At 38.8% G+C, this 18,361-nt stretch overlaps 3 protein-coding genes across 5 annotated transcripts; 1 reads left to right on the forward strand and 2 right to left on the reverse strand.

Annotated features, from left to right (window-relative positions):
• Nucleotides 1-2,697: 2,697 nt before the first annotated feature.
• On the reverse strand, nt 2,698-11,140 carry snap47 (synaptosome associated protein 47). 3 transcript variants are annotated; one of them, XM_023335812.1, is made up of 5 exons: nt 11,064-11,140; nt 10,248-10,769; nt 8,668-9,167; nt 8,258-8,382; nt 2,698-3,999 (listed from the first exon to the last, which is right to left on the reverse strand). In XM_023335812.1, exons 2-5 carry the CDS (start codon nt 10,742-10,744, stop codon nt 3,853-3,855), a joined length of 1,269 nt encoding a protein of 422 aa, XP_023191580.1. In that variant the 5' UTR covers nt 10,745-10,769; nt 11,064-11,140; the 3' UTR covers nt 2,698-3,852. The 3 variants fall into 3 exon arrangements, with proteins under 3 accessions (XP_023191580.1, XP_005809496.1, XP_023191579.1); XM_005809439.2 differs by having other exon boundaries at nt 10,990-11,102; XM_023335811.1 differs by lacking the exon at nt 11,064-11,140 and adding an exon at nt 10,884-10,983.
• Nucleotides 11,141-11,976: 836 nt separating this feature from the next.
• jmjd4 (jumonji domain containing 4) lies at nt 11,977-15,520 on the forward strand. The gene is made up of 6 exons (XM_005809453.2): nt 11,977-12,629; nt 12,725-12,890; nt 13,351-13,476; nt 13,579-13,846; nt 14,809-14,955; nt 15,045-15,520. The coding sequence occupies exons 1-6, from the start codon at nt 12,377-12,379 to the stop codon at nt 15,378-15,380; spliced, it is 1,296 nt and encodes a 431-aa protein (XP_005809510.1). The 5' UTR covers nt 11,977-12,376; the 3' UTR covers nt 15,381-15,520.
• Nucleotides 15,521-15,526: 6 nt separating this feature from the next.
• On the reverse strand, nt 15,527-18,272 carry iba57 (IBA57, iron-sulfur cluster assembly). The gene is made up of 3 exons (XM_005809441.3): nt 17,817-18,272; nt 16,271-16,620; nt 15,527-16,154 (listed from the first exon to the last, which is right to left on the reverse strand). The coding sequence occupies exons 1-3, from the start codon at nt 18,173-18,175 to the stop codon at nt 15,763-15,765; spliced, it is 1,101 nt and encodes a 366-aa protein (XP_005809498.2). The 5' UTR covers nt 18,176-18,272; the 3' UTR covers nt 15,527-15,762.
• Nucleotides 18,273-18,361: the final 89 nt, after the last annotated feature.

The following is an 18,361-nucleotide window of genomic DNA, read 5'->3' on the forward strand; positions in this document are numbered from 1 at the left end:
CATGCTAACCTCTATATGATGTATAACTTTGCCTAAAAAAAAGAAGAAAAAATCATCTCCTAGTAAGAGGAATACAGAAAGTGTCGATGTAAAGAGTCATACCACTTTTTATTTGAGAGAGCACATTGACCCCCTGGTATTGCTCAGGCACCTTCTTTCCAGGAATGTATTCTCCCAGTTCTAATGTTAAGCACAGGACCTTGTTTCCTGAAACCAGAAACTCCCACAGCAAAAGAAAACGTAGCAACACCTGCAATAGTGAGGGTCTGTCCAGGATGTGAGTCAAGAATCAGGATGTTATACTCAGATAAAGCCAAACAGACTAAAACCAAGATTTTCTGTAGTAATTCACTCATGTGTCTGGGTCTGGCTTCATTAACACATAATTCATACTTTCAGATGTGTAATATTAACTTTCATAATTTATGTATTAAAACTGAAGTGACTCTACAATGCTAAATGGAAATTGAGCAAAAGAGCAGATTTTTTTCTTTATAAACACTGAAAACCCCATTGAAGAGAAATATGACTTCATCATTTGGAGTGCAGTGCAACCCTCATGCCCTCGTTGCCCACAGTCTAGAGCAGTTTTTTTTTTTCTTGTAAGCACTGAGTGATGTGCCTTCAGTAGAGACATGCCTCTTTGAATGAAAGCTCTTACCACAGGACTATCATGTAAACAGGCTTGGAAGTCAAGGCCAGCAAAATCCCTTGTGTCTCCATACCATCCGTTCAGAAGGCAAAGCCGGATCTCATGTATCTGTGGTCAGACGAGACCGCCGCCACTTCCTCGTATTGCGAGTGCTGCTTCAAAACCACGCCAGCGTGTAGTCTGTTTCCCTCAGCTTTTTTTTTTTTTTTTAAAGGGTTGGAATTCAAGAAACCATGTGCCGTGCTTCTGAAGTTCTGACCTTTCAAACATTTCACTGTTTATCAGTGGAATCAACAAAATAAATGGCCCACAATTAAATCACTCTCATCTGGGCAAGAATATTTATAGTGTCATACAAGAGTAAGAGCTCTGTGTTGTGCTAAGTGTTTTTCATGATCCAATTTTTCATGGCAGTGATAAGTTTACGCTCACTGGGACCAGACTGGAATGAGGCTGTCTGCCTTCTTTCGAATACCTCTCTTTTAATACCAAGTTCTACGGCACAAAATGTGGATCGTGTTTAGGACAAAATGTCATTACAAAAATTAAACTGCTTTAATAGATTTTCATCACTTAAAAACTAAACAACAGCCACATAATGGAAGATGCCTAGGATCGCGATTTACACAAATCAAATCATACCTTTTATATGTCAACTCCCACTAAATGTTTTGTAATTAGCATGTTAACTTGTTGACAAAATCTGTTCACAGAGTAATGTAAACATCTTCCAAAGAAGTTAAAACCATGTTTATGGTAATTTCCTCTGTGTAAATAGGACTTTTTGCTAACAAGTTTGAAACTTTATCATTAGTATTCCTGTAGCTGGTAGCAATAGCAAGCACAGACCATCTGGGTTAGTTTTCAGACCTCACTGCTCACGGAAAATACATGTTTACATACAAAATATGCATACTGTGATTTATAAATGTAAAACACTGTGACACAAATGTAAACTTTTAGAACACTTGGGCATTAGGGTATTGGCTACACTAATTTGGTGGGAATATATCAATTTGATGACTTTTTCTTTTTAATTGTGTTCCGATTTGTGACTCACAATAGTTATTTTTATTTTTTCAGATAAAAATAAAAATAACTATTTCTATTGACCAGGCAGTGGAAATTTGCAGAGGAATAGCAATGACATCAAATGTTTCTTTTGGGCATCAGCCCTGAAGAAAATGGTGGCCCAAGGCATTGAAGTTTGAATGTGAGTTCATAAAGTGAAAACGTACATGGCAATTTACCCATGTAAATAAAGAGTACTCTAGTAACCTTATAAACCAGCAACTAGCCTCATATTTTAAAGCACTTGTTGGAGATCCGTCTGCCTGTTATTCAACACAGCGGTGAATGCCAACTTATGACAAAAAAAAAAAAAAGTTCCCTCTCATCCCATCCTTTTCTTTGTTGCTAATCAGTTGCTATCATTAATCATACCAGAAAAAATTGTTTTCTTAATATTTCTGATTCAAAATATGGCAATCTTTGTGGTTTTTGCTGATCTCAACATACGTCTACTCCAAGCAATGAATCATGGGGTTTGAATTCAAAATCAATTTCAGTATAAAATATATTTGAGCAATATGTGCATGAAAAAACATGTATTGACTCTATCAAGACAAGATTGATCTGGAATAAATGTTTTTCTTATGGCTTGACAATATATTTTTTGTTGTTTAAATTGCTCTTTTAATGCGGTTGCTAAAAATTAAAAGCAATTAAGACCAGCTTACAGTAAGACATGTTAGTGGTATTACATAATAAAATAATTAAAATGACATTAAGCAGTTTTATGTCAAAAGAAGTTCCATCCATCCAGTTTTATGTCAAAAGAAGTTATTGACTCATATTGAGTTTCTACTTCTCTCAATGGAAGAAAGCAAAAGGAGTGAAGAAAAACAATGAGCAGTAGAAAACAAAATAAAAGAGGAACGTTCTGTAGACGGCAACTGCAATGAGTCATAACGTAACCGACAGTTATTTTAACAAACCATTCAACATGCTAATTAGAGGTTCCACAAAAACTTAAAACTTCAAAATATGCATATTTGCTGAGCTTATTTAAATTTTATTGCAAGTTATGCTACACAGACTCATTCAGTGCATACAATAGAAGGAAAAATTAGGTGAATCTTACCGATATTCGAAGCTAATTACGTACTTACTTACATCCAATGACAAATTAAGTTTACAGTAGAAATAGATGTAGATCATTTCAGAAGTTGGTATAGATGCATCAAATGTACAGTAATACACCTAGTTACTTTGACATGCTCCAGTTTAGTCTCAAATCATCTCTAGGTCAAATCCTTACCTCATGACACACATAACCTGTACCTCTCTGGCATTTTCTTTCACAAAAACAAACAAACAAACAAACAAAAAACACTCAGAGCAAATAAAAGTTTAAAAGGTTAAAACGTAAAAGTTCAGAATTTAAAAAACGAACAAAGGATATATAATGTTAACATATGAGCTTGTAATGCACACTAGATAAATTAATCTTAAAGATAAATGTGTAATTTCTCTCTTTTCATGGAATGTCCACAAAGTTTTATTAGTGTTCAACTATATATTGATTTTTTTTTTCAAATAACATTTTCCCTTATTTCTGTAAAATAAGTCATACTGACACATGCATAAGAAAGAGACATAGACTCTTCAAAAAGTGAAACATATAACCTGAGAAACATAAAATTGAATTGTTGCAATACATTATCTAGAACAAATGCATCACTGGGAAGAGAGAGATGAACGGTATCCTTTCAAATCATGAAAAAAAAGAGATGACAAGGCTCGAGGTGATGTTTTTAAAATGCTAAACACTGATTTGGCAAACTGAAGCTCATACTTTAAAAGAAGATACATTTTAAACAGCTAAATAAATAAAGTTTAAAAACAGTATTTTCTGTTAAAGAAGTATTGCAAACTTTGGAAGGTATGTGTTGCCTAATTGCATTGAAGAACCAAAGTTCTATTTTCACAGCAAGTAATATTTAAACTAGACTTGTGGGAACACCTCAGAACTGCCCTACAAATTAGAGCGCCATCCAGTTACATCTTTAAGTAGCACTAAATCTTAAGAACTATCTAAAACATGTGTCAGTTTTTAATTTCTTTCTTTCTTCGAGCAGAAGGCCATCTAAGGCACATCATGAAGCGACATGCTTTTTTTTTCTTCAACAGTCTTTCCTCTACATCAGTCTTTTCATGCGACATGTGTGCTTCCCAATATGCATGGTGGCTCGGTCTGTTGAGCTCGTCAGGACGTCCAGGACCTCGTCCTGGCGTTCCAGCTCCGTCTCTGCCTCCAGTGCAAGGTTCTTTAGCTGCATCAGCATCTGCTTACAAACATAACACCACACAGGAGGATATATTCAGTTGGGTCAATATTTTCACAACATGTCAGCCTCCTGAGAGAGCATGGGTAACCACGTAACAACATAATGGGGATGACTATTTCAAAATCACTAACCAATAGAGCAGTCTTAAGGTGTTTTAGAGTCAGGGGCGCCAGATAGGGGGGAAATCCTGGTCCTCGAGGGCCGGTGTCCTGCAACTCTTAGATGTCTCCCTGGTCCAACACACTTGAATCCAACAGCTGAATCACCTCCTAAGTGCAGTCAAGTTCTCCAGAGTCCTGCTAATGACCTCATTATTTGACTCAGGTGTGTTGAAGTAGAGATACATCTAAAGGTTGCAGGAGACCGGCCACCGAGGCTTGGAGTTGCCCACCCCTGACCTAGACTGACTATTATTTAATTAAAAAAAAACAGAAGGCCCAGGGTAAGGACAAGCAGCAGATATGCACTCAAGTGGAAGAATCTCTGGCTTCACATTAAGCCAGAGATAGAGTTGATTTGAATCACAGCATATTCTTTGGTCAATCTGACTGTGTTTCGGCTATTTTTTAAAAAGGAATGGGCAAAAACTGCAGTCCGTAGACCCCATAAGAATTTCTTTCTGTTTCAGATTGTACACGTGTTTTGTGTTGGTCTATGAAATTCCAATAAAATCATTTGAAATTTGTGGTCATTATGGGAAACATATTTGAAAAACTTGTATGGGTATGAATACTTTTTTATAGGCATAACATTTTCATCTGGGTGTTAAAATGTCTGCAAATACATAGGGCTTCAGTCTTAATTTAAAGCACTATCATGTTTTTTCTTTTGCTCTCAAGGAATATGTTTTGATGTTTAATGCCTGTGAATCTGTGATGCAATAAGTTAATGCTGAGGACATAAAGGGTATTCAGCTACCACAACTTGCCAATACAGCAAGAAAGAAGTGCTATCTTCTCTGAAGGGAGCGTTGCTAAACAATGTTGTTTATGTACTACTTTCTGTGAGTTTAGAGAATATTGTGACTACATGTCCATGGTCTAAAAATCATGTTTGTGATGATTAATGGGAGGACAGTTTAAATATATTGCACTCTGCCACGCAAAACCCAATAAACACTCACTTCAAACTCTACCAAACTCGTGTCTAAACTTGTATTATTTTATACACACTCACACAAACCATGCTCGTGTAGCAGCTGACATGTCAGGTTTTACCAGCTGCTTTCTGTGGACATTTCACATGGGCATGAAAACAGTCACAGGCAGCGGATTAGAAAGCAGATAATGTCAATACACTCCAAGAAACACGTGCATTCACTCACTCAGGTCTGTGACTTCACACTCTAAACTAAGATGACATGACGGCATCATACCTTGCAGTATTTTCAGTCATTGCTTACACAATAGCGAGAATATAAATCATGAAAAAACCTCCAAAATCAAACATTTAGGCTACAGCTCACAGAATATGAGTGAAAATTACAAAAACAGTACAGTGCATTGTTGAGGTGATTTAGACATGAACAGCAGAAAAACGAATAAGAACTTCAACACATCACAGGTCTGCATGGCACAAAAGATTTTTGTCCCAAATAGTAAACAGTTTTTATGGTTCATCACATTTATTTCTTAGTAAATGTATTGATGATTGTACTGATCTACAACAGGATTGCTAGTTTACTGACTTTTTGCAGATGACGTGCAGAAGTAGGAAGGAAAAAGTGAAGAGAGTGGTGTTGTCCTTCTTGCAAAAGCAACAATTAAACAAATCCAACCTATTCCGATTTAGGTTTTACCATATCAGAGTGGCAACAATATTTATCTTCTTCCAGTCTAGTGTTAAAAAAATAGATATTCTTTATTCTTAATTCTACATTTACTAATGCCTTGTGATTCCACCTTTATGTATTTTCTTGTTCGCATTGTGTTTTCCTTTCAGCCTGGTAAAGAGGGTTTAATGATCTAAGTCATTGTATTAACTCTGGTTATAAACTCAGGGTCATTATTCTAGTTATGGCAGTGGACAGTGATGCAGTATAGGTATCTGCACTTAAATCAGGCCTTGGAACAGCGAATCTAAATACACTGTCTAAGGCAGTGTATCTACGACTAGATTGTCATCTTGAATTATGTTAGGAGCGTGGTGTGTGCACTAGTGCTGCATGGAGTCCTAGAACTGGCAGCCGGTGAACCCTTATCAGCAGAGGACAATAAAACATTTGAAAGCACAATGGCCAAGCTGAGCTTTACGACCGGCCCAGTGCTGGTAAATGCTTTCAAACGTTTATTTAAGACATAGCTTTTACGCCAAAGCAGCAGCAAAAAGCGCTGTGTAATATTTAACTAAATTTATAGTGAAGGGTCATAACAGTGAATCACAGGGATAGGTGAATAGTCATGAAGTGTGTTCAAAGAATACTGTAGCACCATCAGGAACTCTTGTAGACTTGTCAAACCTAAGGCTTTGAGAAATGGGTGGCCCAGGGAGCTTTGGGGACTTCAGCTTTCTGGCTGCTCTGGAATCACACAAGCTATCATATGACTTTGGACTGAGTAGTAGAGTCTTTAACTGATCTGCCTTTTTATTAGGTACACTTTGCTAGTACATTGTTGATTCCCCTTTAGCATTCAGGACTGCCTTACTTTTTCATGGCATAGAATCAACAAGGTGTCAGAAACATTTCTCAGAGATTGTGATTTATATTGACATGATAGCACCCTCCAGTCGCTGCAGATTTATTGATTGCACATCCATGATGCTAGAATGCAATTCCACAACATCCCAAAGTTGTTCTATATTACAGAATTGAGATCTGGTAACCAAGGAGACCATTAGAGTAGAGTAAAACTCACTGACTCTTTTGAGATAATGTGATACTTGTTATGCTGCTATTAGTAGCCATTAGAAGATACACTGTGGTCATAATGGGACGGAAATGGTTCGCAACAACACTATAAGTAGACTGTGGAGTTTAAAAAAAAAAAAGCTCAGTTGGTACTAATGGCAGAAATATTGACAATTGAAATTTCCTACTACCAAGATCAGCCTAAACTATAAATAAAAGACAGGAGGGAATCAATGCTTTCATGCTTAAACTGAATCCTGTCTCTACTATGTCAAGGTCACAGCTGGAATTAAAACTAATTAGATCAGGCAATATTATTGTCCAAGTCTGGTATGAGCTGTAGTCCATGTTTGCAATTTTTAGATAGCAGGAGTGGCACATAATCCGTTCTCCTGCCAATATACCCCATCAGCTTCAAGGCTGGACACGTTGTGTTCAGAGACGGTGTTCTAAACAATTTTGTCCAAACAATTCTTACATTTGAACTGCTGTTGTCTTTTTATTATCTCAAACTAATCTGCCCATTCTTCTCGGCTACTATCAAGGCCTTTTTTGCTAACACACCTGGTCCTCCTTGAATACTTTGGTTTTTTTTAGACAGTTTTCTATAAATCTCAGAGATGAATGCAGATCAACTGTTTCTGAAATACTCAGTACAGTTCACCTGGCCCCAACATCAGTGCCATGTTAAGTGTCTTTGACCTCCTTTTTTCCTACATTCTATGTAGATGCCTAGATGCACTAGATGGTTGCCACATAATTGACTGACTTCAAGCAACTGAACAAGTGTACCTAAAACAGCGTCCAGTGAGTGTATGCAGTAGGTAAATCTTACAGTCATTCATTTATTTTAGTCTTACATGGTTCAAACTTATGGAACAAAGCAAAAATGGGTTACTGTAAGTTTCACATGTAATTTCAAGATCTCAGCAACCTCAAGCAGTGAGTCACAAACATAAGAAAAAAATGTCAGCGTAATGCGCCTGAATTTGCGTCACTGTTTAGTTCTTGCCACCACAGACCATGTCTGTAACAGCTCTCAGCGCTGTGAGGTACTGAATGGAAAAGGCACTGACCAAATAACTGACCGTACTTCTTTTCCTCTCTTAAACCCAGGATGGACTTTTGGTTTGTGGGCTCACCAAATAACATTTAAATACATAGGATAAAAAATAAAAATCATAGCAGAAAATTGTGGCTTGGAATGGAAACATGAAAATACATGTTGCTGTAACTGTAAGATTATTTACAATAACAGCAAACGTCATTTTGAGACACTATGCAGACTACATGTGGGCTTTTTCAACTCAGTCACCTGTCTTGTTTATACAAATATGAAACTGTTTAAGACCTCCATAGTGCAGCTATATTTTTTTTATAAAGGGAATGGAAATCCAGCTTTCTCACCTGCTTGAGTTCCTGGGCCTCAGCCTGACTGACAGACGGCTGGAGGGCTTGCACCTGCAGCTGGGACAGCTCTCCTGCCGGGACCTCCACTGGGAGCTCTGTGTCTTGGCACTTCTGCATCAAACCTGCTTCCATTGGGTGGAGGTGGTGAAAAAGTGCAGAGTGAATACAATATGTTGTTTATAAGAAAACCAGACAGTAAACTCTGAGTGCAGCAACTGAGGCAATCAGGGTGAATTGACTCATCCGAATATATTTTTGTCACAAAGAAACACCAATAACTGTGGTGAAATGTTTTTGAATGTGGATGCACTTCTGAATGCTTCAAGCTGAGAACATAGATCATTACTGCCACTCAGTGGTCAAATATATATCCAGCATGGCAAAAGAACAAAAACCATTTGCTTTACCGTCGTTCCAGATTGTCCCTTCTTTGTCGGGAGATGAAAGCGGAGTTGCTTTGAAGGCTACGTATTCACTTGTAAACTCTATCTTCTTTTTGTACTGCATCTCTAACACAGACATGGCCTCTGGCATCTTGGCTGAAAGGAACCTGTAACATATATCTGGTTTCCCTATGAACCGCTGCCTGATTGTGATCTCGTAGGGGCTGTGCACCCTAATTTCGTCGATTTCGTTGCGTTCAAATCGGTGGAGGAGGTGGCAGTTGGTGTCTCGCACCTCCAGCGAGGACACTAGCACCAGCAAACAACCAGGTTTCAAGTCCGAGTCTCCGCCTTTGGACACCACTGCGGGGATACTCGCGATCACTTTGCTTCTGCTGGACACTTTGCCCGCAGAGATGGCAGCTGCAGCCTTGGCGGCGTCCTCAGCCTTGGCCTCCTGCTGAGTCTTCCAGGGGAGTTTGCCGAAAGGCCACCAGGATGGAGACTCAAGTTCTGAAAGAAGTCTGAAGAGATACAAATAACATAAAGTGCCATGTAAAAGTACCTGTAACCTTTGTACTTTTTCATGCTCTATTATGTTACAGTCACAAACTTAGATATGTTTTATTGAGATCTGATACAACTACCAGTGATCAACTCTAAACAATGTATAACTGTGAAGTTAAAGGGAGAAAATGTGTTTTCTATTAATAAACATTTTTACAAATAAAAATCTTACAAGAAGTTGATTTCTTTTCAGCCCCCTTTACTCTGACACCCTAAATGAAATCCAGCCTGACCAATTGCCTTCAGAAGTCCCCAAGTTTGAAAACAAGAACCAGACATTAGAGAGCAGTAAACAACATTATGGAGACCAAACAACTCACCAGATAGATAAGTCTAAGTGGTTACACTGTTCACTCCATCATTCAAAAACTCAAAGAGAAAGGGCAACTGCAAACTAAGAATAAACTGATATGAAAATATGGGCTGATATTGATATCCATTATTAATACTGCTGATATGGGCAATAATCAATATTATATATTACATTTCCCTACAATTTCGACACCATGTAAAACCGTCCATATCACCCATATTGTTTCTCTGCTTAGGTTTAACAAACCACAATAACAATGGATGCAAAATATTAGGTATAACCATCACCTGTTAAGTGACCATACAAATATCACATGGCCAAACCCAGCCCTCTCCTGAAACACAAGCGGCAACCAGACCACTAGTCTTCCTCAACAGAAGAGTAGCAAGATTAAAGCCACTGTTAGAAAAAAAGTCATAAGAAATCATGCATGCAGGACATCGAACCTAAACTGTTAGTGCAAGATAAAACTTATTTGGAGCAAAGCAACCAACTGGTCCAGGAACGGAGTGAATACATGTGCATCCAACACTTCTAAGATTATATTTGGGAGAAGAAAAAAAAGATTTGCAAACCATGTATTATTTTCCTTCCACGTCATAGAGATGCGCTTATTTGTGCTAATTTTTTAGTGATCTGTATGTGACTATTACATTGTTACTGCTTTCAGCTTTGATAGAAAAAATGTAGCAAAAGCAGCTCAATTAAGAAAATCGATAATTACTTATCAGCAACACCCAGATCAGAGTCAATTTTCTCCAATCCTTGCATCATGTTGTCAAACTGCTCTCCCTGGTGGCTGAGGACTCTGCCAGTGTCCTCCAGTCTTCTCTGAGCTCCCGCCACAAGGCTGATCAGCTCCCTCCCCTTTGAAGGATGGCCCTCGGCCCCCCGAGCCTCTGAGGTGGGTGAAAGAAGCCGCTCTCTCCAGAAATGCTCAAGCACGTTAAAAACCACCACCCGGTTGGGCTTAAGAGAACCAAACCAGTGCTTGATGTTTCCCTCCTCCAGCACTGTGAGGGTGCTGAAGATGAAACTAGATGACTCCATCTTCATCTCCATGACACTGGACAGGCGGAAGCTGGCGAGACACTCCTTGCTCTGGCTTGAGGTGAAGCGCACCATGGTCCTGGTGAGGGACAGGGTTCCGCTCTCCCACCTCTTCTCACTGTTGATGTAATAAGAGCCAGGCCAACTGTGGATGGGAGCATCCCGGCTCATATTGAAGGCAGAGAAGGAAGTTCACCTAGGTGAAAGGCAGATAAGTTTCAGTGCCAACATACTGCTAGGTTAATCTACACAGTTATGTTATGAGTCTGCTTTGCTGGGTGATCTACGTGTGTCCTGGTTAGGAACATACTTTCCTCAAAGTAAAGCAGGCAAACCAATGAACTCGGATTAAGCGCCCGATCAGACAAATTCCGTTTTGTCATCCGCACCACAAAATGCCATTGTAAATAAATTACCCTGCTTCCTCTTGTATAAATGTCTTTTCAGCGTAACATAAACAGCGAAAACAGCAGCCTGGGCATGACGTTACCTCGTATTCTTCCCAGTAACGTTGTTTATCACGGAAGTGATGTCACATCGGGGTACGGACGCGTTAACTTTCCGACTTGAAAGCACTTCTAGATTTTTGTCACCTATTAAACACGCGTGAACGTGTCCGCCGTGTTTCGAGTGGCAAGCTAAACTTGTAAAGCAGCACAAGTATAGTTTTTCTAAGTAAAATATCAGTTTATGGTAATCTAATTTTGAATTATTCGTTTAAGTTTAAACGACTAAAACAGTTATCAGGTACGTACAAAACAAACAAATAAACATTACAAAGTACAAATACCATTAAACAAAACATTTAAACCACCAACAATGTTAATCAAAACAGACAAACATCTATAAACAATCTGCAACATTCATAATTTAGAAAATTCACTTTCAATAACTCATAAATTCACCTTGAATAGTTTACAATTTTAAATCATTTGCACAATTTATTTTAAATAGTTTACTAACCGTTACAAAACGTCTAAGTCATTTAATGATTAAACAATTTTCCTGTCTCATATAATATTAAATGGCATTTATAAAATTCTTACTCGTATTCAAGTGGCAATCGATAACAAAAATGATCATAATGTTATTGCTATTGCAACTGCTTGTTAGGAATAACATTCCACAAGTAGGGTAAGCAATAAAAAAGCAAATTCCGTGTAACTGGTGAAGAGAAGTCAGCAAAATTATTTTCAGTTTAAATATTTTTATATTCTTTGTTCACCCCCTCCCCCCACCCACCCACACACACACACACACCGATAACCATAAGGGAATTGGCAGTTTGCATGACGTTATTTGTTTATATTAAATACAACATTTCCATAAAATATTAAATAAAATAGAGTGCAAATGTTAGAGTCACGCTGATTTCCCTACATGCCACCCACAACATGGCGGTACCGTTAACGTGAGGTCATGCACTCACATGCGGCGTTTGTTCTTCTATGCCTAGGTCCGCACTACACAGTGTTCTTGTGGTAGGGTGTTCAATAACGGGTAATGACTACGACGGTCATTTTAATGGATACATTCGAGTTACGACAGCCTTAGCGATAAAGAAAGTAAAAGTCAATGTTACTGACATAAGCAGAAAAGGTGTCGGTGTTATGTTTGCGTCGTTAAGAAATATTAAGTCATATGGCGACCTTTGTAGTCAAAAACAGAGATACAAAACCCGTTAAAATGTATTTAAATTTCCAATAAAACAGATGGCGGACGTATTCTAATTTGTTCACTCGCTTTTCGGTGTAGCAGCTGGCTAATCTTGGTAGCCTGTTAGCCGGGGTCTTGTTTACCACCATGGACAGAGACGCGTACCACAACTGCAGCAGCCTTGTCAAAATGCCGCGACAGTCATATGAGCAGTTTTGGTCTTCGCATTTTGTTGACTACATTGACAAAGAGCTGAGCTACTCTAAGTTTTTCAGGAAGTACTTGCTGCCTAATCACCCGTGCATGTTCTCAAGAAGATTCACAGAAGACTGGAAATGTAGAAAACAATGGGTGACAGAAGAGGGCAAACCTAATTTTCAGAAACTGCTGCAAGAGTTTGGTAAATAACAAGACTATTTATTCGTCCACAGCTGTAACGAATATAGTCATATTAACTGACTATTATTATTGTATTTTCTTGCCCTTTTGTTGTAGATGAGACTCCTGTCCCAGTTGCAAACTGCAATGCGAAGGAATACAATGCCAACCCCAAACAAGTAATGCCATTGAAGGAATTTATACATTATTGGAAGGAGTACATCCAGAATGGGCACTCATCACCCAAAGGATGCCTCTATCTTAAAGACTGGCATATGTCAAGGTACAAGGATTATTCAGAAGAATACAATTTGTCTTGTATATGCATGTATAAGGTAGGAAACAAGATTGCATCTGATTAAAACTTCCACAATAAGTCATAGCCATTTTGAAAAACTAAGAAAGTGATGAGATAGAAATTGTTTTTTTTGTCTGAAATTCTTTAAACTGCAATATTATCGCTACTGCTAAGCTATCAAGTAGCTACATTAAGTTACTGCTTAATTTAAGTCAAGTGCATCAAAATGAAAATAATAAAAAAATATATATTACAGTAGCATTGGTTTTTGTTTCTCTACTTGAAATAATAGCAATGTTTTGTTATATTTTTGAGTAAATATAAAATGAGGCTGTGCTGTTTTATTTTTAACTTAATTTGAAAATCTCAAACTGTTCCACACCTATTCCAAGTTAGCTTGCTAATTTTGTTCACTAACAACTTTCATATGTATGCTATTCTACAGGGATTTTCCAGACCATAATGTTTACACTACACCAGTCTTCTTTTCTTCTGATTGGCTTAATGAATACTGGGATACACTTGAAGTGGATGATTACCGGTTTGTCTACATGGGACCCAAAGGCTCATGGTATAAAAATCTTAATGTATGATCCAACTATATTGACATCATAGCACAGGGGTTACCTTTTTAATCTTTTGGACAAAACTCCATTGTACTTGTTGTCTCCAGGACCCCGTTCCATGCTGATGTGTTCCGCTCGTACAGCTGGTCTGCAAATATCTGTGGCAGGAAGAAGTGGCTGCTGTATCCTCCGGGTCAGGAGGACTTTCTACGAGACACCCATGGAAACCTCCCTTATGATGTTACTTCAGCTGAACTGCAAGACAGAGGCCTTTTCCCACAGTTTGAAGAGGCTTGCCAACCTCTTGAAATTATTCAAGAGGCTGGTGAAATTATTTTTGTGCCAAGTGGCTGGCACCACCAAGTTTATAATCTGGTGAGAAGTGAAAAAAATATATACATTGTTTGTATAAAGATCCATCTGAGTTAATTAGAATATATTCAGAGTAATTTCATTCAAAAGTGAAACTGATCAGCTCATGACAGTCATGCATTTCTGCCCCTTTTGAGTAATTGCATCAATGCAGCTCTGCATGGAGATCAGCATGCGACTCTACTGAGGTGTTAAAGGAAGCACGGGTTGCTTTAATAGTTTCCTTCAACTCAACTGGTCTGCTGCCTTTCATCATTTTCTTCCTCTTGACAATACTGATTAGATTCTTTGTGGGGTTGTGGTCTGGCCAGTGTTTAATAACCAGGTATTGAGTCTTTTGGCCAGGCACCTAGCTAAGCTTGACTGTAAAAATTTGCATCTACTGTATGTAAAGCTTGTCAGGAGAGGGAAACTTTTAGTGCTCCAAAATATCCTGGTATATTCCCCTGCTGGCATTTGAATTGATAGAAGCCAGCAGACTGACACCAGCAGACAACGTGGCTCCCCAAATCATCAGTGACTGTAGAAGTGTGACACTGGATCTGAACCAACTTGAATTCTGCGATTCTTCACTCTGTCTCCAGACTCTGTGTCACCAGGCACTGAATATAATTATTATCTGAACACCATATAAAATGCAATGTTCTTCTTTACCAAAATTATTTGTACTCCTTGGAGATTTTGGTATAAATTCATATTTTAACTTTATGAGCATGTTTTCTCAAAAAGTCAATAATGTTTTGGTGTGGGTTAACAAGTAATTTAATTTACTGCAAAACTTAACGTGAGTCTTTCTTAAGCTGTAACTTATAATCCTCAAAATTATCAGAAATTAACAGAAACAAACATTGGTAATATTTCACTAAGAACCTTAGTTTCACATCTTGAACCAAATTACAAAAATACAATTATATACAATTAGTATACAATTTATTTTTTGTTTATATGTGTTTTTTTTTTAATAGGAGGACACCATCTCTATTAATCATAATTGGCTTAATGGCTGCAATATTGACATCATGTGGCAGTTCCTACTGAATGAGCTGTCTTCTGTTCAGAAAGAGATAGAGGAGTGGAAAAACACAATGGATTCATGGCATCAGCATTGCCAGGTACTGTGTGCATGAGATTATTCAATCATTCGGAAACATGCAAGAAATACTTAAAATGTGGTAGTGATTATTGGTTGATTTTCCCTCAGGTCATTATGAAAGCCTGCTCTGGAATTGACTACAATGAATTTGCTTCCTTTCTGAAAATCATTGCTGAAAATCGGATGGCCTTTTTGAATGCCTGCTCCTCTGGCGATTCCTCTGATTACTCCCGTCCTCTCTCAGAGATCCTCACCGCTCTTGGACCTTACCACGCTGCCTTCGACCTACAGAGAGTGGCCCATATTATTGAATGCCTACTGTGCAACGAGGACTTTAAGCGGCTTGATCATTCAACCTCGACTTTGCAACCTGAAACCTTGTTACAGCAGATCAGAGACACTATACAGTCCACTAGAGGGCAGCATCTCCTTTATCAGGAATAATGTGCCCAACATCTAAACAAGTGCCACATTAAGTATGAAAAATGTTGTCATAAAGCAATGACGTTCATTGCTGTCTAAAGTTCTGCTTTTATCTGTCTGAATTTTGTTTTTGCACTGAAATATAAAAAGCAGAAATGATAGTGTTTGTGTTGCTTTTATTTTCATTTTTTTAATAGGCACCAATACAGCATCATCTTTTAGCTATAAAATTTTCTATAAATGATAAAGAATCCATTTGAGATAAATAAGCAGGTTTTGGTTCAGACAAAACATGTTTAAAGAAATGGCAGTGTAACAAACTCTACTTAAGGGTTTTGTCGGTCATAAATCTGTCAAATGTGATCCATGTCACATTTCAAGGAGCAACAAAACGACCTCCTCTTCAGTTAATTTTCATGTCTTTAGGCCACCAGTCTGGCACGGAGACTTCAAGTGTCACTAAGGTGTCGTCGGAAGACTTCAGCGTCAACACTTCTTTGGCGTGAGCTGTGCGGATTAGGCTTAGACCCAGCTCCCCGACGCCCGATCGGTGTTTACCAGCTGGCTTGCCCGACTGCGTCTGGAGTGTGGTTCCTTCTTTGAGTTGTTGGACCGGAGATGAGAAGCGCACTGGCATGAGGCGTTTCCGAATCACCCCAGTGTGATGAGTCCTGGCCGTGAGCTCCTGACCGATGTAGCAACCCTTGCTGAAGCTGATACCCTGCATGTATACGAGGTTAGACTCCAGTGGTAGGGCGACTCCAGGGGGAAGATCGTCTACTCCTTCAGGAAGTCCTGCATGGAAGCAGAGAAAAATAAAAGTTGTCACAGAATATCAAGGGCATACACACTAAGACTACTCAAACTGTTTATTGTCTGACAAAAACTATCTTCTTAGTCGTTGATCGTACCTATTGAGTAGCGATGTTTGTGGTAATCCATTATGTCTCCTTTTTGACAGGATGCAATGATTTCCAAGGGGTTAAACTGATTTTGCAACACCAGTCTCCATCCCATCTGCACAGCTCGAGGATCAGCCTCCCATATCACAGCTTTTTCAGGGGCAGACAGCTCAGGTTTCCTGGCCTCTTGATCTGGGTTGCTTTGCTGTGAAAGTACTGCCCACACAGACAGCTCTGGACAGAGGCTGATGCTCACCTTCCTCCGGATCTTGTACACCTTTAAGTGTTTCATGATTGAGTTCTCCACTGTGCTGTCACACTCCAAGAAAACACCATGTCCTCCTTCTGCTTCTTTCAAACTGGAGGGAAATACAGCAAGTATGTGCAGGCTTTATATTGCAACAATCATAAATTATATGCCAACTGGCCTGGATGAGGATCTAAAAACTGACAGTTATGAGATTGCCTTTAAAAAAAATTATTTCTTTCTATGCTAATTGGACCTTAGGTCTCCCTCATTTCCTGCAACACTTATCTCCATTCACCAGTTGTGGCTTTGCAAGCATATCTATATACAACTATTTGAAGGTCCCACCATTTTAACCAGGTTAAGATCTAGAATTGATTCTTTTCTTGTTCAGCCATTATGATGAAGATTTGATGCTGCGTTTGGACCATTGTTTGGTTGATATGAACTATAAAATATTCTATGATGGAGAACTTAACATCACATGTTGATTATTTTTAGATCGCTGAATGATAACCTGGCTGTATAAGCTGTGTGCATGACAGGGATTAGTGGAAAAAGCCAACCAGGCCAAACAGATTGAAAGGTGTTTGCATAGCCTAGCTATGCTTGTGTGAAATATCACTTTGGTATGCAAGTTCTTTTTTTCTCTCTCGTGTTTCTGTGTGCAATTGATAAGCTTGTGCAGGGTGCACCCTGTGCCTTATCTAATGTCAGCTATAGCTCAGCCTGTATGTCTGTGACTGAAGACAATAGAGAATAGCGAGAAAAGATGCAAAATAACTTATAGGTTAAAATAGGAAAATTCTCAATGATTCTGATTTTTAAATTTAGATCTTATGTGTTGTATTTTGTTGTACCAAAGTATTTATCTATATCCTGTTAAGCCATAGATCAACAGAAAGTGAAGCATTTGTTAATAGAAGGGCTAACAGTTGTTGGGTTAGGGATAAATGTTCACATAAATACAGGCAAAGCTGCAGTGGAATAGTTTAAATGAAAGCATATGAAGTGTTAACATGGACCAGTCTGACCTATATTCAGTTAAGAACGAGATGTTAAGACGCTCTTCATCCAGTCTGACTGAGCTTGAGCATCTTTGGAAAGAAGAATGATGAAACATTTCAGCATCTACCCGGAGTGTTTAGTTTTGCAGGACCCAGTTTACACGTTTTTGACTTTCTACACATGGCTGTTTCTCTCACTTACGACAAGCTTCAGAGCTGTCAGCAAAGATGTGTCACTTTATAGTTAGTTAAAGGTGAACAAATAAGAAATATTGAGCAAATAAGTGCAAAGCTTTCTCACCTGTACAACAGGATGTCATACAGGGTTCGTCCCTGCACATTCAGCATGTGTGAATACATGGCAGTGCACCCAGGCTCTTCTAGTAGCCTCATGTCATTGGTTATAATCCCCTGGAGAAACGGGCTTGTGTCCGGTCCTTGAATCTTCAGCAGGGTCCTATGCGGAAGCTGGTAACAAACAAACTGGCCGTGGTCATCTTTACCGGACTCTTGAGTGTACCTTCGGACCCGAATCCTTACTGGAGTTGCAGCTCCCCAGAGAAGCGTCTCGGACAAACCGTTGTGTTTTCCGATTTTAACACCGAAACTAGTGAACGCTCCCCGGATAAAATTAAAACCTACCATATTAAACGGTGCCATAGCAGTGCAATAGTTATTAAACTCTTTTAATTATAACGGAATCAATCTGCATCATTGAGAACACAACACCCTACGTCAACACAGAGGACGCCATCTTGGTGTCCCAAAATGCATTGCTCCAAAATAGCGTAGCACGAGATCAGTGGGTTTCTGGTTGTCTTTTGGGATCCAGCTTATTTGGCTCAG

Source organism: Xiphophorus maculatus, chromosome 6 (genome assembly GCF_002775205.1).
Source record: "Xiphophorus maculatus strain JP 163 A chromosome 6, X_maculatus-5.0-male, whole genome shotgun sequence".
In the NCBI taxonomy this organism is placed as follows: domain Eukaryota; kingdom Metazoa; phylum Chordata; class Actinopteri; order Cyprinodontiformes; family Poeciliidae; genus Xiphophorus; species Xiphophorus maculatus.